This window comes from Podarcis bocagei (genome assembly GCF_964188305.1).
Source record: "Podarcis bocagei genome assembly, chromosome: 16".
Lineage (NCBI taxonomy): Eukaryota > Metazoa > Chordata > Lepidosauria > Squamata > Lacertidae > Podarcis > Podarcis bocagei.
In genome coordinates, this window is record NC_138142.1 from 4,463,178 (window position 1) to 4,484,787 (window position 21,610).

The 21,610-nt window shown below is 47.7% G+C and overlaps 1 protein-coding gene across 4 annotated transcripts; it reads left to right on the forward strand.

Annotated features, from left to right (window-relative positions):
• The first annotated feature begins 3,088 nt into the window (after window positions 1-3,088).
• OGFOD2 (2-oxoglutarate and iron dependent oxygenase domain containing 2) lies at window positions 3,089-20,353 on the forward strand. Of its 4 annotated transcripts, none has more exons than XM_081175497.1 (8): window positions 3,089-3,509; window positions 4,806-5,041; window positions 5,892-5,948; window positions 7,071-7,181; window positions 8,073-8,172; window positions 9,171-9,295; window positions 16,718-16,975; window positions 19,929-20,101. In XM_081175497.1, the coding sequence occupies exons 1-8, from the start codon at window positions 3,464-3,466 to the stop codon at window positions 19,956-19,958; spliced, it is 963 nt and encodes a 320-aa protein (XP_081031623.1). In that variant the 5' UTR covers window positions 3,089-3,463; the 3' UTR covers window positions 19,959-20,101. The 4 variants fall into 4 exon arrangements, with proteins under 4 accessions (XP_081031623.1, XP_081031624.1, XP_081031622.1 ...); XM_081175499.1 differs by having other exon boundaries at window positions 3,488-3,509; window positions 19,924-20,353; XM_081175498.1 differs by lacking the exon at window positions 16,718-16,975 and having other exon boundaries at window positions 19,924-20,353.
• Window positions 20,354-21,610: the final 1,257 nt, after the last annotated feature.

Here is a 21,610-nt window from a genome sequence, read left to right on the forward strand (position 1 = left end):
GCCAACCACTTTGCTGGAACAAGAACAGTAAATGAAGGTAAAATCTGACAAGGAAACAAATATAGGCCAGCTCCTTTTACTTCCAGAAAACTCTGGGAGGTTTTCTGAACATTATTTACCCAGTCCACCACGTCCTTGACAATGCCCAGCCAGTAGTATCTGCTCTGAATCCGGTGCACTGTCTTCTTCTGCCCAAGATGGTTCCCAATCTCGGAGAAGTGGCTTTCAAGGAAGACCTGCCGCCGCCTCTCTGGATCAACCACGACTTCACGTTTTTCCTCTTTCTTTGGACCCACATAATAGAGGCAGCCCCCTGTAGGAGGATGACAGAAAAGCCTAGTAGTTCAGAAGGGGTCATGCAATTGGTTCTGGATGGGGGTCAAACACCCTCTGAGAGATCAGGTTCATAGGTTGTTGTGTCCTTCTGGAGTTGGCTCTATCTGTAGAAGCACAGGTGTGTCTTTTGCCAGCTTAGGCTGGTACACCATCTGCAACCTATCTGGAAGCAACAGATCTTGCCTCCATTATTCATGCTCTGCTTACATACCAGCTGGACTACTATAATATATACTCTCCCCCATGCCTTTTAATATCTATATGAAGCCGTTGGGAGAGATCATCAGGGGGTTTGGACTGGGTGTTCATCAGTATGCATATGACACCCAGCTCTACCTCTCCTTTAAATCAGAACCAGTGAAGGCGGTGAAGGTCCTGTGTGAGTGCCTGGAGGCGGTTGGAGAATGGATGGCGGCTAACAGATTGAGGATGAATCCTGACAAGACAGAAGTACTGTTTTTGGGGGACAGGGAGTGGGTTGGTGTGGGGGATTCCCTGGTCTTCAATGGGGAAACTGTGCCCCTGAAGGACCAGGTGCGCAGCCTGGGAGTCATTTTGGACTCACAGCTATCCATGGAGGCACAGGTTAACTCTGTGTCCAGGGCAGCTGTCTACCAACTCCACCTGGTACGCAGGCTAAGACCCTACCTGCCCGCGAACTGTCTCGCCAGAGTAGTGCATGCTCTGGTTATCTCACGCTTGGACTACTGCAACGCGCTCTACGTGGGGCTACCTTTGAAGGTGACCCGGAAACTGCAATTAATCCAGAATGCGGCAGCTAGACTGGTGACTGGGAGTGGCCACCGGGATCACATAACACCGGTTCTGAGAGATCTGCATTGGCTCCCAGTACGTTTCCGAGCACGATTCAAAGTGTTGGTGCTGACCTTTAAAGCCCTAAACGACCTCGGTCCTGTATACCTGAAGGAGCGTCTCCACCCCCATCGTTCAGCCCGGACACTGAGATCCAGCGCCGAGGGCCTTCTGGCGGTTCCCTCATTGCGAGAAGTGAGGCTACAGGGAACCAGGCAGAGGGCCTTCTCGGTAGTGGCACCCGCCCTGTGGAACGCCCTCCCATCAGATGTCAAAGAGATAAATAATTACCTGACATTCAGAAGACATCTTAAGGCAGCCCTGTTCAGGGAAGTTTTTAATATGTAACGCTGTACTGTTTTTAACACTGATTGGGAGCCGCCCAGAGTGGCTGGGGAAACTCAGCCAGATGGGCGGGGTATAAATAAATAATAATGATGATGATAATAATAATAATAATAATAATAATAATAATAATAATAATAATAATGTGCTCCACCTGGGGCTGCCTTTAAAGAGTTCCAAATGCAGCAAAATGTAGGAGCCCAGATACTTGTAGAGGCTAAATGCTTGAAGGGATACCAAACATCGTGCCCTCAAAACTTCATTGGACTACAACTCCCAACAGCCTCTGCCAACATGTCCAATGATTGGGGATGATGGTAGTTGTACTCCAGCAGGCCACTAATTGGCTATCCTTGGTTCAAAAGAAATTGCAGAGATTCTGTACCAGCTGCACTTGTTTCCTATTCATTCAAAATGCACGTTTGGGAGAAGGCCACCTGGAGTTCTGCTGTCTCTGTACTTCCCAGCGCTCCAAGATCAGCCATAGAGGCTCTCCTTGTATGTCCACTAATAAGGTCAGTTAGGCTGATGGACACAAGAGATGGGACCTTTTGGGAGGCTAGTTGGACCTACGGCACCTACCTTTTTAGGAATTAATCTCTTTCCATTTCCAACTCTATTGAGGGAATTCAAAGCTGTTAAGGCTGCAATCCTAAACACGCTTACTGGGGAGTAAGCAAGCAAGCTCCATTCAGCCCAAGGGGAATTGCTTCCTAGTCAGTGTGTGCAAAATTGTGTACACTTTGCAATTTCATGGAAAAGCAACTCATAAAACGTGCACAGTGACATCATGTTACAGTGGTGTTGAGTCACTGCATCTTCAGAGGTCCCCATTCCCTCATATTAAAGCCTTCAAGCGTAAAGAGGATGGGTGATCAGGAAAGTAAATCCGCATGGGAACCTGAATAGCTTTGGATAGTCTAGATTCAGTTTCAATAGAAACTGGTCAGGAGTCATCCCTGCTGCTCGGGCGAAGCTGGACATTTTAAATGTCTTGAAGCAGCTCTTTTAAAAACAGCAGCCATCCAGTGACAGGAGCCTGGCTGGGGATGCGCATGTAGCAAAAGCCTTGTTTGTTTGTTTGTTTTGTCTTCTGCTTTGCCCCCCCCCCCCCGCGTTACCTTCCACAATGAATTTCTGAGCGTAGCGCTTCAGGTTTTTCCTTTTGATGGAGCAGAAACTGTGGGGGAAGCAGCCCTCGGACAGCAGGCGGAAGATGTCCTCGAATTTGCTGGTGGGGCTGCAGGACTCCACCACTTCCTCCTCGGCCACTTGCAAAGCGGAGTCCATGCTGGGGGCCGGGACATGTCCCGGGCATCAGCCCCAGGTCAGGACTGGCTCGAGTCCACGGGCAGGCGCGGGGAGTTCAGGGGCTCAGTCCCCAAGCTGGGAAGGCAGCCACCCGGACTTGTTTCAGGGAGACACAACCCCACCAAGCCGAGGCGAAAGGAGAACGCGGCTAAAGGGGCCGTCTGAAAACGCCCGCCTGCATCACAAGGCCTATCGCTCCCCCTGCCCGGCTGAATTGCAAGGTGGAAGGCATCCTGGGGGTCATCTGGTCCAGCGCCTGCAGTGCAGGAATCTTTCAAGCTCTGCTTGAAAACCTTCAAGGCTTCTGTCCTCCTACATCCCACTTCAGACTTCATGGCGTATCTCCTCCACAGGCTCCTTTTTGCAGGGCTGTGAGGTGCTTGGGATACCTTCCCTTATACAGATATGTGTAAACCTGCCTGTACCTCTCCAGGGGCTCAGCCTGGACACCTCCCCCCCCCCGCCGCCCACAGCTGTCAGGGATCCAGACACTCCTTCAGGAAACGAACAAGTTAATTGTTTGCCACAAAGGAAAATGAGGGAAGCTTGCTTGCTCCAAATGTTCAAATGCCCTCTGCGCTTTCAACCCCTTAAATAAGGTTGCCAATCTATCCCACTCCCTGCACTGGGTAAGGGCTCCTGTGCCTTTAGCAGCTGTATGACAGGCAGAGATCCAACAGGTACAGTTGTTCCCTACATGCCGGGTAAGAAAAGCTTTGCATGTTGCATTCAGCAGAAGAAGCCTAACAGATGCAAACAGTGGCAGCCCCTTCAAAACTCTTACTCAAGAGTAGTCTTGGACTAAGTGGAGCCTGCAAGTTTTTGTAGTTGCCACTACTCAGTGGTCTGCAGATCTTACTGCCCTTTCTGCATTGGGATGCCTGCTTGGACAAATTGACTGTTTATATTAATTTATATGTTTAACTTATAACTGATGAAATATTCTTATTGTTAAGGTAGGCTGATGATACTACCACTGCTTAGTTGCTATGTTTGCAAATTAAAAATAAATTTAAACACTTGAAAGAAAGAAAGAAAGAAAGAAAGAAAGAAAGGGTGGCCTCAATCGGATCAAGTTAAGGGGAAAGGAAATCCCCTTGCCAAAAAACAAGAGAGAATCTTGTGGTGACTTTAACAAATTTATTAAGGCATAAGCATTTCTGGACCACTACACTAGATGCATGAAGTGTTACCCTGAGATATACAGTACAGTGGTACCTCAGGTTAAGTCCTTAATTGGTTCCGGAGGTCTGTTCTTAACCTGAAACTGTTCTTAACTTGAAGCACCACTTTAGCTAATGGGGCCTCCTGCCACTGCCGCGCCGCTGGAGCACAATTTCTGTTCTCATCCTGAAGTAAAGTTCTTAACCTGAAGCACTATTTCTGGGTTAGTGGAGCCTGTAACCTGAAGCGTATGTAACCCGAGGTACCACTGTATATGGATATGGCTGGAGGGAAATGTTCTTTCGCTTCTATCTCTTAAATGTTTGCATGCTTGTACATTGCTCAGTGAAACTGACTATCACAATATGCGGCCGTGGTCATTAGGTGGCTTTTAAAAGCGATAATTCAGCTGTCACTGGCTACCACAGCCATATGTTCAGAGGCAGTGTCCTTCGGAGTGACAGTCAGGGAGAGCAACAAAAGAAAAAGAGGTCTATTGCCTCTTGGTCAACTGGTCAGCCACTGAGGTAGACAAGTTGCTGGGCTATGCGGACCTCAGTTCTGATCTGGCAGAGCTCTTTTTTATTTCTTACTAGCCACGTGACAGTATAGAAATGGAACCTCCATCTGCAGGCATAGCCTACCCCACAGTGGGGAACAAAACTGCTGTGCCATACGGCTCTATTGCCTTCATGCCCTGCCTGTGCGCTTTCTGAGGGCGCCCGATAGGCTACTGTGGGGAAACAGACAGCTTGGGTTTGGGGCGATGTAGTAGCAGGTTTCATTCATTCTTCCTTCCTACAAGTCTCAGTGTAATTTGTCGACGCTCCCTTAAGGAGAGCGCTCGTTTCTTACCGGGGCGTTTTCGCCGACGGACCCGTTGCCCCTGGAGATCTGTTCCGTTCCTCTTCGGGGTCCGGCTGGAATCATGGAGCCCAGCGGTATGCGGCCGAGGCCAGGGCCGTTCCTGGCCTGCGCCTGCTTCTTCACCGAGAACCTGTTCGTGCCGCGGTATGGGCTTCACCTCCGCTACCACGGGGATCCGGAGCAGCTGCGGAGGGATTATGGACCGGTAAATACATAGCGCCGTGGACGTTTTCCGGAGAGCAGAGACTTTATACACGCGCACCCTCCTCTCCTATCGTTAATCCGGATTGGAGTCATAATTCCCTACACGCAACGAAAGCAGGGGCGGGGGGGGGGGATAGTACGCTTATCCCCTGACTTCTAACAATGCAATGCTAACCGTGCCTACTCAGAAGTAAGCCCCATTGGGTCCAATGAGGCTTACTCCCAGGTACGTGGGGGGAGGATGGCAGTCTCAATTCGCACACTTTAGGGAATAATCCCTCTGATCCCAGGGAACTTTTTTCCTGACTAAAAAGTAAACACATTTAGGATTGTACTGCAGAGCTGCTTACAGTTACAGTACTGTGTTTTAGTGTTTTAAAAAAGTTCTCAGAATGAAGCAAATACAATAGCAAGTACATATAAATAGTAAGCAACCCCCTATGTTGAAATGGCCATAGTAAAGAAATGTCTCCACAGGGCTTACTTCTAGGTTAAAAGAAAGAGGAGAATTGGGCTTTAATCATATAGGAAGTCCTATTGAGCTGAATGGGGTTTACTTCTGAGTGAGCATACAAAGCCTTCTCCAACAGTGTTTAAGTGCAAAAAAGGGGCACACACCAGAGACTACTGTTGCTTTAATTTTATCCAGACTGGTGTGCCTTTTAAAACAAAAAACCCTACTGTATCTGGAGAGGTACAGAGAGAGGTCTTGCCTCTGGCCTTGTGGGTTAATTTCAGGGATAGTCCCATGCTTGTCTAGACCATAGCGGCATTGGTGTGGAAGGACTGGGCCTGTAATGTAGAAAACAAAAATGTGTGTCACACATATAAACTCAGCATCTATCCTACAGGTATTAAGACAACGGGGCTGCAGAAGCGTGGAAGAATTTGAGGCAGTAATCCAAGAGGTACTGTACCTGGCTTCGATGTGAGAGAACTAACAGTCTGATCTTGTGTACATGCTATACTTTACGCTGTGTTTTTCAACCAGGTTTGGCTACCAATAGCTACCAATAAAAATTCACACAGATGTGTAATGGAGGCAGGGGGAGAGCCGCTGCTTCTGGCCCCAGGTAGTTGGTGATGCAGGTCAGGTTCTCAGCTCTTCTCTCCAGAGGAAGTGGGTAAAAACAGTTACATATGGTATCAGGCTTGGCTTTGTAGTAAATATGTCAACAGCCAGAGACAGCCTTTGCGTTGATATGCAGAATGTTCCAGTGACATAATCCAAGTTTCAGGGCGCTCTGTAGACTGCAATCCTATACCCAGGGACCTGATGAACTCAAAAGAACTCATAGGGTTTGCTTCTGAATAAAAGCACATAGAGGTGGGCTAAACATATATAAATAATATTTGATTACACAGCCCTGGCATTTCTGTTGCTTTTCTGTTGCTTAAATATGGAGCCTGGACCTATCCACCCAAACATGGTGAAGACCAGAGTGATACATCTCCATAAGCTGCCTTGTACTGAATCAGACCTTTGGTCCACCTAACTCCCTACCAGAGGTTCAGAACCCATAGCCTGGGGGCCTAGATGGAAAGATGTATATCCAGGCACGTCCAACAGGTAAACCGTGACCTACTGGTAGATCACTGGACGTCTGTGGTAGATCACTGGCTCCCCCCAAAGAAGCTCAACAACTTCTCCTCCTCCCTAAAAATCTCAACCTTTGACCTGAACCCCCCAAAAGGGGGTAGATCACTGCCAGTTTTTAACTCTGTGAATAGATCACAGTCTCTTGAGAGTTGGCCACTCCTGTACTATACTATGTAAACCTCTGACTTTTGCATGCCTGGAATGCAGCTTCTTGTATGATTCACACCCACTTCTCCACTCACTTTTGCCTCTGGTCTGGCCCATGACTGATATGTGGTCTCAGGAAGGTTGCCCATGGGCTGAAAAAGGTTCCCCTCCTCACCTCTGGTTTACATTGACTGACTAGGCATTGAGCTTAGAACTCTTTGCATGTAAATCAGGTATTCTATACTGAGTTACAGCCTTTCAACTTCAGAATGAATTTTCCTAGGTTGAAAAAGAAGTCCAGAGGAGAAAGGAATTAGAGTACTGCTCTAGGGAAAGGAAAGCAATAATTTCCCAGAACTACAAGCCAACACATCCTCAACTGTATACTTTACAGGTAAATAACTTGTTTCTTCTATTTGCATGCAAGTCCATAGCTAGAGATAATTTAGGAATGGCTTCTACTCTGGTGACATTTCTGTACAACAGTTTAGCAGGAGGGTCGGAGTCTATACTCCTGCAAGTTGGTGCAGAGTTGAAGATGCTTAGCTATCACTGGATAAAATGGGACCTGCATACTCTTAACACACTGGCTAATGTTGGTGCTGATATACTGTGGTTAATGGGGCACAGTTAATGGAGAGGGGTAAATTTAATATTTGTATGCTGTTTTTTCAGTAGCAAGGTTTATTCTCAATGCAGCTTAAAACGACAACAAAACATTGAGGAAAAAATCACACTTTCCCTCCATTTAATAATATCAACAAAGGCTAATATATCAGCAAAGCAAAACCAAAACAGTTCAGCAAAATAAATAAATAAATAAATAAAAGAAGTGCAGATTCAGAATTGTTCATTAGAAATAGTTGCTGAGTAGCAGCCCATTTTCAGCTGACACCATTCCTCTGGGAAGGGGCTTCCTCACTGGGGGCTGGACAAGACTCTGCCTGTACTTTTAGCAGCACAAATAAGAAAAAGAGTTGTCACAAGAGTTGTCCAAAAGCAATTCTTCTACAAGGCACACAATGCTGATCTTACTCAGCCCTGCATGGAACTTGCACCCCCTTTTGGGAATTTGTCCTGGGCGGGGTAGAGTGTCATGTAAAGAGAGGTGCACACCTTTGCAACCCCACTCCTCCTCATGGTTAATTCTGTGCAAGCAGCCATTATTCACTCTGTCCAAGAACAAAATTAAAGTTGAAGCACATTAAAAACAGGTTAAATAGAAGTAGCTTGTGTGTGTGTGAAAATAATTTTTTTCCACCCTCCTCTCCTCTTCCAATGCTAGGAATCATTTCTTGCACCAGAATTTTTAGAAACGGTCAGATACTGCACATCCAAAGGTGCTGATCTTCAAGGCCTCTTGGACCGTGTGGAATCTATATCAGGTGGGGAGACTGGGTTAATTTATCAGCAATATGTGTACATGGTAAGGGGCTGCCCATATTAATTCTTTTTAAAATATAGGTTAAGCATATGTGCAGTTTGTATTCTTGGAGGGAATTAGTGGTATACACATTACCTTCATGTTTAAAAAGATGCCCAGAGGGTGCGGGCTTTTAAAAGGCTGTTTCCCACTCTGCAAAAGGAAATGGCTGAATGCCCCATGTTGTCTAAGTGGCCCCTTTGGTTTTGGTTTGAAAAGATGCAGGAGACTTTTTTTTTACTGGTTTTTACTTCTGAAGGTTCCAGTTCTGAAAATGTTGCAAATCACAACATGGTCTGTCTCCACTGTTGGGGGTAGCATGTCTCTGAATGCCAGTTGGGGTGGGGAGATTACAAGTGGGGAGATTACTGTTGCATTCAGCTTCCCATACATTTGCTTGTCCACTGTGAGAACAGAATGCTCAGAGCCACTAACCTGGTCCAGCGGAGCTCTTCTTATGCTCTGTTCTTCTTAACATAGATGATCTAGCCCAGTGCACTCTGTTTTGACTGGCAAAGGCTCTCCACAGTCCTGGGCAAAGAGGTGTGTCTTCCCCAGACTTTCTAATTCTAATCATTTTATCCAGTGCTTTTCTTCTAGGAAAAAAGGTGCTGGTATCCACCATGAAGTTGTTACAATCAGTGCCACACTTTTAAACAGTGGTTTTCTTCTAGAAAAATGGTGCTGGTGCTTTGAGTACTCTCAAAAAAACCCCACTAGTTTTAACCAGAGATGCCTGGGGCCTTCTGCATGCAAAACATGGTCTCTGCCACTGAGCTAAGGCCTCTACCCATTAAAGAAGAACAGAGAACCAGCTTTTCTTTGCACTTACAAAAACCCCACCACCACCACCCTTCCCATTCTGGTCGCCAGAAGGAGATTTTCTTCCACTACAAGTGATTAAGCAAGTGGCTATGTGCTAACTTCTTCTGATTTTATTTCCCATCCTCCCCACAACAGATAAGAGAATCTACCGACTGCCAGTGTTTGCCAAAGAATTCTGTCAAGCTTTCATTGAGGAGCTAGAGAACTTTGAACAATCTGAGCTACCCAAAGGGAGGCCCAACTCTATGAATAATTATGGGGTAAGAGTCACTATTTAGGATTGTACTGTTAGACAAGTTGCTTTCTCTTGACAACCCCCCCCCCCATCTGTAGTAATAGGGTTAATAGCAATTACAGTCTTGTAGTATAGATCACTGTAAGGACCACAAGAAAATAATCAAGTAGTTTGAGCCCTCCAAAGTGCTAGGTGAGAAGAAGGAACATTGTTCCATGCCTGGTGGACTTGCGAAAAATCTAAGGCATGCTGGGGTATGATTCATGAAGAACTTTAAAAAGTGTTAAAAGTGTCTTTACAAAAGAAACCAGAGGCATATTGTGATGGGGTGATGAGCTGCTTGTGCGTAAAATCGTAGTCCCTCAGAGTGTGTGCAAATCCACAAACCTCTGTCTGTGACAGAGCTCCTCAGACATGTCTGCTCTAGTCACTTGCAGATTCCGACAGTGGTTGCTTTCGGAATCGTTTCCAGCTTAAAAGCTCCTTAACGGAAACACGTCTTCTGGACTCACGGCGTGACAGCTTCTGGCGAGGAATGGGTCTCCCTATGGGAGCTTCAGACACCCCCCCACTGTTCTCGCTGGACGTGTCCCTGAGCCCTCCCTCTTGCTCGCTTTCCCTCAGAGTTCCACCTCTTTCCCTGCTGGTTCCTGCTTTAGCTGCTGAGTCTCTCTCAGCCTCCGTGAGACTTTCCACCAGAGACTCACCTCTCCCCCTGCTGGTCCCTGCTTCAGCTGCTGAGTCCCTCCCAGCCTCCGTGAGCCCTTTCCCCACCTGTTCCTCCGATGGCAGTTCCCTGACATCCACCTCCCCTCCAGGGCCCCCTTCACCCCCTCCCGTTCCCTCTCCTCTGGGCGGTGAGGAGGTAAAACCCCGAAAAGAATCCTCTTCATCTTCAGACGTCTCGAACATTTCCCTCCATCGGTCGCCGTTCCGGCTCGCTGAATCCTCCTCCTCCTCGGAATCTGTGAACCCCTCCAACTCCTCTTCTTCGTCGGTGGTGGCAAAGTATTCCCTCCGGAACCTCGCCACAGGCTGAGGTTTACGTGGGAACCTCTGATGAAAAGCTTCTATTAAAACCTCGTCATTGACATCCTCTGCCATGACCCAGGTGTTTTCCGACTCCGGTTCCCCTTCCCACATTACCAAATACTCTACTTGATCTCCCTTCCACCTGGAATCGAGGATCTCCGCTACATGGTAGCTGTGTTCCCTTTCCTCCATTGCTGGTCCCCGAGTGACCCTCCCTTCTCTGTCCCCTTTATACGGTGACAGCAACGACCTGTGGAAAACTGGGTGCAGCTTCATGTGGTTCGGTAACCGGAGTCTGAAAGCCACTGGGTTGACCTGTTGCGTGACTTCAAAGGGACCCAATCTTTTGGGTCTTAACTTCTTACAACCCCCTTTGAATGGTAACCCTTGGGTTGACAGCCACACCTGGTCCCCCACCCTAATGGTTTCACCTTCTCTTCTGTTTTTGTCTGCCTGCCTCTTATATTCCTCCTTGGCCCTGTCTAAGTTAAGTTGGAGCTGGCGATGGATCGCTTCCATTTCTTCTACGAACTGTTCGGCAGCTGGAACGCTCCAGTTCTCCCCTTCCCCCCCTGGGAAAGCCCGGGGATGGCACCCGTAATTAGCCAAAAAGGGGCTCATCCCCGTGGACACGTTCTCCGTATTGTTGTAGGCAAATTCTGCCAACGCCAGCTTCTCCACCCAATCATTCTCTCTGTCATTCACATAACACCTCAAATATTGCTGGAGGATGCCATTGGCTCTTTCCGCCTGCCCGTTGGTTTCAGGATGCCGGGCAGTCGAAAAATTGACCTCTACATGCAGTAAGCTCATGAGCTTCCTCCAGAACCGGGAAGTAAATTGTTTCCCTCGGTCTGAAACCACCCTCAAGGGGGCGCCATGCAACCTAAACACATTTTCTACAAACAATTTAGCTGTTTCTTCTGCCGTGACAGCATGTGAGCAGGCTATAAAGTGGGCCATTTTGGTCAACAGGTCTACCACAACCATGATGGCTGTTTTCCCTCTGGATTTTGGCAAATCAGTCATGAAATCTATTGCCACTGCTTCCCATGGTCTTTCAGGTGTGGGTAGCGGTTCTAATAACCCTGCCGGTGCCCGCCTCTCCCCCTTGGCTCGCTGGCATTGGTCACACCCTCTCACATACTCCCGCACATCTTCCCTGACCTTGGGCCACCAAAATTCCCTGGTAACCAGCCACATGGTTTTGTGTTGCCCAAAATGCCCTGCTGTGGGGCTATCGTGCAGTTGCTTGAGTACCTTCTCCCTCAAATCACCTTCAGGTATATATAACGCTCCCTTGTAATACAACGCCCCGTTTCGCTCCTCAAAACCTCCGGGTTTATCTCCCTCCCTCCTCAGACCCCTGAGTTTGTCCTGGGCGTATTCATCATGCACCGTTCCCTCTACCAGTTCCCTTTGCCCCACCAATGCCGCCCCACACACCCAGCGGTCCTCTGGAATGACATGTCTTTCTTCGGGTGCTCCCTCCCCCTCCAAATATTCAGGTTTGCGTGAGAGAGCGTCCGCCCTAACGTTCTCTGGGCCTGGCACGTAACAAATCTCAAAGTTAAATTTGGAGAACTCCTGGGCCCATCTCAACTGCCGTTGGTTGAGCACTCGTGCCATTCTCCAATACTCTAGGTTCTTGTGGTCAGTGCACACTTGCACCTTATGTTGTGCGCCAATTAGCAGGTGCCTCCATCTCCGGAAAGCCTCATGAATAGCCAGAAGTTCTCGGTCGTACACCGTGTAGTTCCTCTCGGATTTGTTCAGCTTTCGCGAAAAAAGGCACACGGTCTCCACTCTGACTCCTCCTTCCCTGGCTGCAGAAGAAGCACCGCCCCTATGGCTCTGTCTGATGCGTCTGTTTCGACTCTCATCTTTTTTTGTAAATCCACATGCAGAAGTTGTTCTTCAGAGGCGAAGGCCCTTTTCAGTTCCTCAAAAGCTCGCTCCGCCTCCTCAGTCCAAACGAATTTCTTCTTACTGCTGAGACAGTCCGTAATGGGCGCCGTCAAGTGGGCAAAGTTTCGGATGAACTTACGATAAAAGTTCCCAAACCCTAGGAACCTCTGCACATCCTTCTTGGTTTTGGGTGTTTTCCATTCCAGCACTGCCTGGACCTTGCCGGGATCCATGGCCAATCCCTTGTCTGACAGGCGGTACCCCAGGAACTCCACCTCCTTGGTATGAAACTGACACTTCTCCAGTTTCACCCACAGCCGGTTGGCTTGCAGCCTGCTCAACACTTCTCTGACGTCTCTCACATGCTGCTCCTCATTCTCAGAATACACCAACACGTCATCTAGGAAGGCCACACAATTCTTGTAAAGCAAAGGCCCCAGTACGTGGTTCATAAACGATTGGAAGCACGCCGAGCCTGCTTGTAAGCCAAATGGCATAACGAGATATTCAAATGCCCCCAAAGGGGTGAACATGGTGGTTTTCCATTCATCCCCTTTCCTTATACGTATCAGGTTGTACGCCCCCCTTAGGTCCAGCTTTGTAAAAATCTTTCCCTTCCGCACCCTGGTCAAAATGTCGTCAATCCTGGGCATAGGGAAGGCCAATGGTTCTGACACTGCGTTTAACCCCCTAAAGTCACACACAAGTCTCGGCTTGTCCGTGTTTTTTTTATCCACAAAAAACACTGGGCTACCTCCCACCGCTCTGGACTCTCTGATGAAACCTCTCTTCAGGTTCTTGTCAATGAACTCTCTTAGCTCCTGCATTTCTCTGTCTGACATGGCATACAACTTGCCTACCGGAAGCTGTGCCCCAGGGAGTAAATTGATTTGACAGTCAAAGGGTCTATGCGGGGGTAGTTGGTCAGCTTCCTTCTCGCTGAACACGTCGCTGAGATCTGCGTATTGTGGTGGTACCTTCACTTTCTCCATTACTTCCGTCCCTGCTAGGGTGGCTTGGGCCCCTGCTGAACCCTTTCCCCCTTTGCAGTGTTCTAAGCAATGTGCTGAACCAAAGGAAACCACTCTCTGATGCCAGCCCACCAGCGGATCATGTAACGCTAGCCAGCTCATCCCCAAAATAATAGGAGCTCCTCCCAAGGTGGCCACATTAAACGCTATCAGTTCTGTGTGCCTTGCCACCTTCATTATCATTGGGACGGTCTGCAAGCTGACTTCTCCTCCCAACAACTCCCTGCCATCGATCGTGGTCACCTGCAGGGGGTTGCTTAAAGGGATAGTCTGTATCTGGTGTTCAGCTGCAAACTCTTTGCTCATGAAATTGCAGGAGCTGCCTGAGTCCAACAGTGCCTTTATCTTTAGGGGGTGTCCATTTTGCAGCTCTAGCGACACTTCTATCACTAGGGCAGGTTTAGGAGGTTCTGGCGTGGGCACTTTCACTGCTCTTTGGCCTGGCTGCTGTGCCCCGACGGTGGCAACCAGGCGTTGGCTTTTACTTGCTCCGGTTTTTCCTCCTCTCTTCCCTCAACAGCTCCCACCATCCCTTGCCATTCCTTCCTCTGGGGGCAGACTCTGGCAAAGTGACCTGGCTGTTGGCAGAGATAGCATTTCCGGGCGCCTTTTCCCTCCTTCTTTCCCCCCTCACTGGGCTTTGAAACTGTGCGCGCGCGCGCGCTGTTCCGATTTCCATCGGCTCTGCCGGCGGGAAAGTTGTCTCTGGAATGTCTGGAATGCGGAACTCCTTCCACCGTTCCCCTTTCCCTTCCCGCCTCTCCAAGGCTCTCGCCTCCTGGCGCGCCCCTATGGTCAGCGCAGATTTGGTCAGCTGATCCATAGAAACCGCCCTGGGACTCCGGGAAAGTTCATCTTTCACAGCCGAAGCAAGACCTTCTTCAAATAGCATTTGAATGGGTTCCGCCGATAAGTCCCACCCCAATCTATGAACCAGCATGGTGAACTCAGTCCAATACTCACGGACAGATCGGCTTCCCTGTTTGCAAGCCATTAGCTGTCTGCAGACCACTCCCTGCTCAATATCGCTGGAAAACATCAAATCCATCGCACGAAAGAACTTCATTGTGTCCTTTAGGACGTCATTATTCGTTGCCATCAGGGGTCTAACCCAGTCCCTCGCCCCCCTTTCAAGATGCCCAATCACGAAAGCCACTCGTGATTCCTCATCAGGGAATTCATCAAACTGCACATTGAGGGCATATTGCATCTCTGTCCTAAAGGCATGGTAGTCCTTGGGGTCCCCCCCCCAAACTTCTGCACTAATCCTGGTACCTTTCTGGTGAACTGGGTGGCTTTCCCCTTCTTGTCTGCATCCTGAGCCCTTCTCTCCTCAAGCCTCGCCGTCTGCAGCGCCAGTTGGATTTCCAACGCTCGGTACCTTTCTTCCAAGCTTGGACCCGCTCCAACTCCTGCTTCTCCGGTTCCGGCTGGGTCGCTCATGATGCCTTCTCCTGCACAGGCAGCTTACAAAGACTGTCGGAATGCTGTGATGGGATGATGAGCTGCTTGTGCGTAAAATCGTAGTCCCTCAGAGTGTGTGCAAATCCACAAACCTCTGTCTGTGACAGAGCTCCTCAGACATGTCTGCTCTAGTCACTTGCAGATTCCGACAGTGGTTGCTTTCGGAATCGTTTCCAGCATAAAAGCTCCTTAACGGAAACACGTCTTCTGGACTCACGGCGTGACAGCTTCCGGCGAGGAATGGGTCTCCCTATGGGAGCTTCAGACACCCCCCCACTGTTCTCGCTGGACGTGTCCCTGAGCCCTCCCTCTTGCTCGCTTTCCCTCAGAGTTCCACCTCTTTCCCTGCTGGTTCCTGCTTTAGCTGCTGAGTCTCTCTCAGCCTCCGTGAGACTTTCCACCAGAGACTCACCTCTCCCCCTGCTGGTCCCTGCTTCAGCTGCTGAGTCCCTCCCAGCCTCCGTGAGCCCTTTCCCCACCTGTTCCTCCGATGGCAGTTCCCTGACACATATCTACTAGGTCTGATATACCGCAAAATAAGAAAGGAATTTTCTTATACAGTGGTGCCTAGCAAGACGAAAAGAATCCGTTCTGTGATTCTCTTCGTCTAGCGGTTTTTTCGTCTTGCGAAGCAAGCCCATTGACGGATTAGCGGATTAGCGCTATTAGCGCTATTAGTGGCTTTTAGCGGCTTATCTGCTGATCGGATCAGCTGATAAGCGGCTTAGCGGCTTAGAAAAGGGGGGGAGGAAAAAAAACCAGCAGGAACTCGCAGGACATTGTCGTCTTGCGAAGCAAGCCCATAGGAAATTCGTTTTGCGAAGCACCTCCAAAACGGAAAACTCTTTCGTCTAGTGAGTTTTCCGTCTTGCGAGGCATTCGTCTTGCGGGGCACCACTGTATGCCACAGCAGCTGCCAGGATTGTATTTGCCAGTAAATAGAAGAGCGAGACAATACCTTCAAAAGCCGATTGGCTATACAAACTAAGCGAATTCATGAAAATGGCAAAGCTAACTGCTTACATAAGAATGCAATCAAGCCAAAAACTTAGACAAGAATGGCGATGTTTTGAAGAATATATGGATAAACACTGTTCCAAAGAGAACATGTTGATATGCTTAGATTAAAAGAGTAAAAGTGAAACAAAAATCATTAATAAAACATGTTAGAAACGAAATAAAAGGTAAAACCTTAAAATATTGCAATGTATACCATCCAATCTAAAATATACAGAAGTCAAGATGGGGTGGAGGGAAGTTGGGGAGGAGGTGATGGGTTGTCACAGGGTTGGGCTTGATTATTATATGTGTAAGTTGTAGTTTACTTTTTGTTTGTCTATGTATTTCTTTTTTGGGCATTTTGTACATTCTAATTAACAAACAAACAAAGTGCTAGGTGAGTCCTAAGGTTATTATTATGCTTACCTAGACTCACCCCGTATTATAATTAATTTATATATCATTACTATTATATTATTATTTATTAAAATTGTATACTGCTCTTCATCCATAGATCTCAGGGCAGTTCACAAGATAAAACTGCAATATAAAAGACACAAAATACATAATAAAAATAAGAACAAAAACAGTAACAGGCCAATACTCCCCCCTCCCACAACACATTTAAAAGGACAATGGAACCAGGTTCCATTCCTCTGCTGGGATAGTTAAGTCAGTAGAGCATGAGACCCTTGATCTTAGGGTTGTGGGTTCAAACCCCATGCTGGGCAAAATATTTTTGCATTGCAGAGGGTTGGACTAGATGACCCTTTTGGTTCCTTCCAATTCTGTGATTTGTTGATCTTAAAGTCCTTACTGGGCAAAGAAGCAAATCTTTACTATCCAAATTGAGAGAATGTAGCATGTTAGAAAATGGAGGACAGTTTTTAGCCATCGCAAGAACCTGACCACTGCAAAATGCCCTGACCCTTCTGCAAAAAATATTTATTTTGCATTCTGTTTGGTTCCCCTTTAACTCTTTCTTTTGCTTGTTCCTATATGACCCACTGCAGGTTCTCTTAAACGAACTTGGGTTGGATGAAACTTTCATCACCTCTCTGCGTGAAAAATACCTACAACCCCTCACAGCTTTGCTTTACCCGGACTGTGGGGGAGGCTGTTTGGACAGTCATAAGGCCTTTGTGGTGAAATATGCTTTGCAGGAAGACCTGGATTTGAGTTCCCACTATGACAATGCGGAAGTGACTCTCAACATTTCCCTGGGGAAAGAGTTCACTGAGGGCAACCTCTATTTTGCTGAATTCAGAAAGGTGCCTCTTATTTTAATGGCTGACTTCCACTTTATTATGCCTATTATTTCACAGAATTTGTAAGAAACATACACATTTCACTGCCACAAGATGTGTTAGTGACTTTAAACAGAAAAGATGGGGTAAACCAGTGTGTTGGACCCCAACTCTCATAATCCCTGATAACTGCCTGGGGCTGATGGTTCCAAGAATACCCAGAATGCACCATGTTGGCTATGCACAGACCCATGACAGTTACATGGAACTTCCATGTATAGCGGCAGTACAACTCTGCTTATTGGCTGCTGGGGTCAAAAAGCAGAGAAAGCCTGCTCCTCCCTCTCCTGCCCTCCTAGGGACTTTCCAGAGGCAGAGTGGTCCCTATTGAATAAGTAATGCTAACCTCAATAGACTTTGGTCTAAGGTTCCATTTAATCCAATGGTGAGGAATGTGTGGCCCTCTGGATGTTGCTGAATTCATTCATCCCTGACCATCCCTGGGCTGATGAACTTTGGGATGTACCAGGTCTTTTCAAAAACACCTAAGCCACCCACCATATCCACAGCTTGCAGCAGTGAGTTTCTCATGTCAAAAGATGTGCCGTGTGAAGAAATCCTTCTATTTGTCCGATATGCTTTTACCCAAAGCAGTCTCATTTTACTGGACCATCATGAGTCACAGAGGTAGCTGCTAACAAGCAATGGCCTGGAAGACAGCCCTCTCTGTGGAACCCCTAAGTCAGTGGTGTCCAAACTTTTTTAAAAGAGGGCCAGATTTGATGAAGTGAAGGGCCGTGAGGGCCGACCAAACAGCCAACCAAAGTTGTTAACCTTTTTTTAGGATTGAAGTTGTGGATTTTACCCCAGGAAATATACTGCCACAGGGGCCAGATTAAACCAACCAACGGGCCGGATTAGGCCCGCAAAATGGACATTGGACATGCCTGCTATATGTTTTTCTTCTTACAAAGATGTACTCCTTGCTGCCTGCCTCTTGTCACGTTTCTCTGCCTGGCTGGGACAAAAAGAGCAACCCAGAGCCTTGGAACAAGCTGTGACCCAACGACCAGTACAAGGTATGGTAGGAAATACTTAACAAGGGTTATGATGGGTTATGATGATGAAGCCATCCGCACAACTCATACGCTTAAATCATCCACGAAATCTTAAAACTGATTTCACAATTCACTTAAAATTCAGGCATGTCCAAAGTCTGTTTTGGACCCGCTGGCCGGTTTAATCCGTCCCCTGTGGCGGTTGGGTAAAATCCCAAAAAACCTCAATCCTACAAAAAGCTAAACAATTTTGGGGTAAAATCTTTTTTTAAAAAAAAGAAAGCTCAACAACTTCAATCCTAAAAAAGGTTAACAACTTTGGTCGGCCCTTTGATCAGCCCACACGGCCCTTCACTTCATCAGATCTGGAATCTCTTTGAAAAAAGTTTGGACACCACTGAAGGGTTAAAGTCAAAGAGTTCAAGAGAAGCAGAGAAGGGGGTGCTGGATACTGACCCCACCCATGCCGCTTCCGTTGGGAAAGGGGTGTGGTTTAAGCAGCCCGGTCGCCCCGCTCCTTTCCCTGCAAGGGTCCAGGTGAGTGGAAAACGCCTTGGGGTGCAGCAGACATTTTGGGGTGGGGGCTGGGGGAGGATGCAATGCCAGTGGGATGATGGAGGGGGAGATAGCAGGCAGGGAAGCTGCTGGGCAGAGAGACCCCACCCCAAAATGAAGGGAGGTGGGTGTGCAGTTGAGCCCCTGCCCCATTACGAGTATTCCGAATAGCAATATGGATACTATAGACACATGCAGAAATACAAACGTTTCCTAAATTTCAGTTGAGTTTCCTGCATTCCAAGGGGCTGGACAATCTATTTCTTAATAGGTTTAATTGGGTTTGGTGCTTTGTCTCTGCATGTCATTCTTTGAACAGCTTCCTGTGCAAAGATAAGGCTTGCTTTCACTGCTCTGTTCATTTGTGCATTTGACTAGTGTTGTGTGGAGGGAAATGCAGCCCCTGGGCTGAAAAATGTCCCCCTCCTGCCCTCCTGGGTCTCTTTGTGACATCACGGGCAGACCATACATAGACAGGGCTGGGGAAACTAGGCCTCAAGGGGGAGCACTTGTTAATAAAGACATGATGACTGAGGAGCCCCCCCCTTGTGACACGTGTGGCATGTGGACTCCATGGCACCCTCAGAAACCCTTCTTAGCACCCACCAAGGCCCCCTGACCCATTTTTTAAAAGTTTCCCCAGAATCTGTTAGTTTTTACAGTGCTGCAAGACCGTTTGTTTTGGCAGCTGAAGGATTGGTATTATTTATTTATTTTGCCCTTTGTGAGAGATAAATAAACTGGTTCCTTTGACTTAAGGTCTCTGGATCCTTTTAAATAAAGTGATCTGGACAAGATGGGTGAATTAGAAAACCTTTTTATTATACACACTTGCAAGTGGGGCAACCCAAGATCAGGCACATCTTCATCAGGAAAAACACAGCTTGTAAAGTCTCTTGTCCGCCTGCAAGTTCCTCCTTCCACGCCCACCAGAAGGGAGTTTCAGTTGACAGAAGTATCGCGTCTGCCTCATTAACATTTTACCACCCCACTTCCCATATTAATCATTATACAATACAGTACAATACAATACAAATACCTTTATTGGCATTTCAAATTAAGACATTTCAAAATGGCATGAGAAACAAAGTCTTTCTTGTTGTTTCTGAGAGATTTGAATGGGGAAATATTTTTGATTCCTCAATAATAAGGGGCAGTGGGGTGAGGGAGGCCAGGGCCACATCCACACCTTTTAACACGCTGTGAAGCCGCTTTAAACACTCATGGCAGTGGAATGGACTGTTTTATTTGCGATTCCTGCATTGCAGGGGCTGGAGTAGATGACTCTCAGAGTCCCAACTCTTCAATTCTATGATTCTAAATAATAATAACATGTGGTCTTTCTTATTCCTTTTCAAGGACAGCAACCCAGTGCCAAAATACATCGAAGTTGAACATGTTCCCTTCCATGGCTTATTCCACCGGGGAGGACAAATTCACGGGGCGCTGCCTATCGCCTCTGGGGAGCGCTGGAACCTGATTATCTGGATGCGATCGTCCACTGTCCGGAATCATCTTTGCCCCATGTGCAACAGAGCGCCTGAATTGGTGCAGGCAGAGGGATTTGGAGATGGGTTCACCAGGAATTCTGAAAATGTACAGCTTGAGACTCTGGATGTGTGCTCCTTAACCTAGGGAGGTGATGTGCGGCAAATCCTGTGCCTTGATTTCACTGAAGACGTTGCTAGAGGGGCTGATGACAATACTGGCAGTAGCCCCCAAGCTGTTTTCTGTAGGCCAAGCTGAGAGAATGTGTCATACATTAAAGTCATACATTAAAGGCATTGAACACACTCTGAAAAGCTAACTGAAAAGGTTATGCAGAAGCAGATGCCACAACAGCTAATCAAAACACTATGGTTGTGATCACAGATTGTAAAAATCAGCATTTATCCCTAAAAGACAGGTGTCTGTTTTGCAGTATAGGTGGCACACAGTAGGTATTTGTCAACAGGAGCAGGAGAGCAAATCTGAGGGCCTGGCTACCATATCGTCAAGCGTACATGGAACTCCCGCCGGCTCAGAAGGCTTGCGGAAAGCTGCCTGAAGCCTGGAGAGCGAGAGGGGTTGGCGCGCACCGACCCCTCTCGCTCTCCAGGCTTCAGCGAAAGCCTGCATTCGCTCCATAGGACGCACACAAATTTCCCCTTCATTTTTGGAGGGGGAAAAGTGCATCCTATAGAGCGAAAAATACGGTACATGAAATAAAAAGTGGGGCTGTGGCTAGTGCAAACAGACCTACAGACCACAGGTTGCTGACTAGGAAGAAGATGCCAACTTACTTCGCTTGCCAATTATGCTGGAGCTAAATTCCTGATGTACAATTCATTTTGAATTTGCCATATTTTGGACAAGATGCAGGCAGCAACGAGCGCTGGAAGTGCAAAATGGGAAACAGAAGCCTATCATGTGCATGGTGAGAAAGGGAGTTAAGGAGCTCTTTGCTGGGTTCCAGGGAAAGGTGGTTGCAGGGGGTGCACTGTAGCCAACAGTGTGCTGAAAGACTTCTGGGGTGGCGCCATCGGCAATGGCGGACTCCCTCTGAATTGGAGGGACTAGCTCCGCGCGAAACGGGTCTTTTCCGCTACGGCAAAGCGGGGACCCTTTTAAAAATCACAGGCGGATGAAGCCTGTGACCATGGGACTCAGCGGACACCGTTAGCGCCCCCCCAACCCGCAGAGGAACCCACTAACGGGCTCCGAAGCGAAGAGGGGGAAGTGGCGTGGTGCTGTGAGTCAACTGCTATTTCCGTGGAGCGAAGCCGCACAGCCGTTGCCAGAGAGCACTGCCTTTTTCCTGGGACAATTTGGCTTCTAAAATAAGCTTAAACTTTGAACAATTGGACTTTAAATAAGGACTGGCGAGCAGAAAGGAATTGGACTTAAAAATTTTATTTCAATTTGGTACTGAAACGGGAAGGTCTAAACAGGAAGTCGGCCTTCCGTTTCTTTGTAAACAGAATAAAGCAAAGACAACGTAAACTAGAGCTCAGAAAATCGCTTCTAAAGGATTGGCTTTCATCATTTAAAATTGTTGAACCCCCCT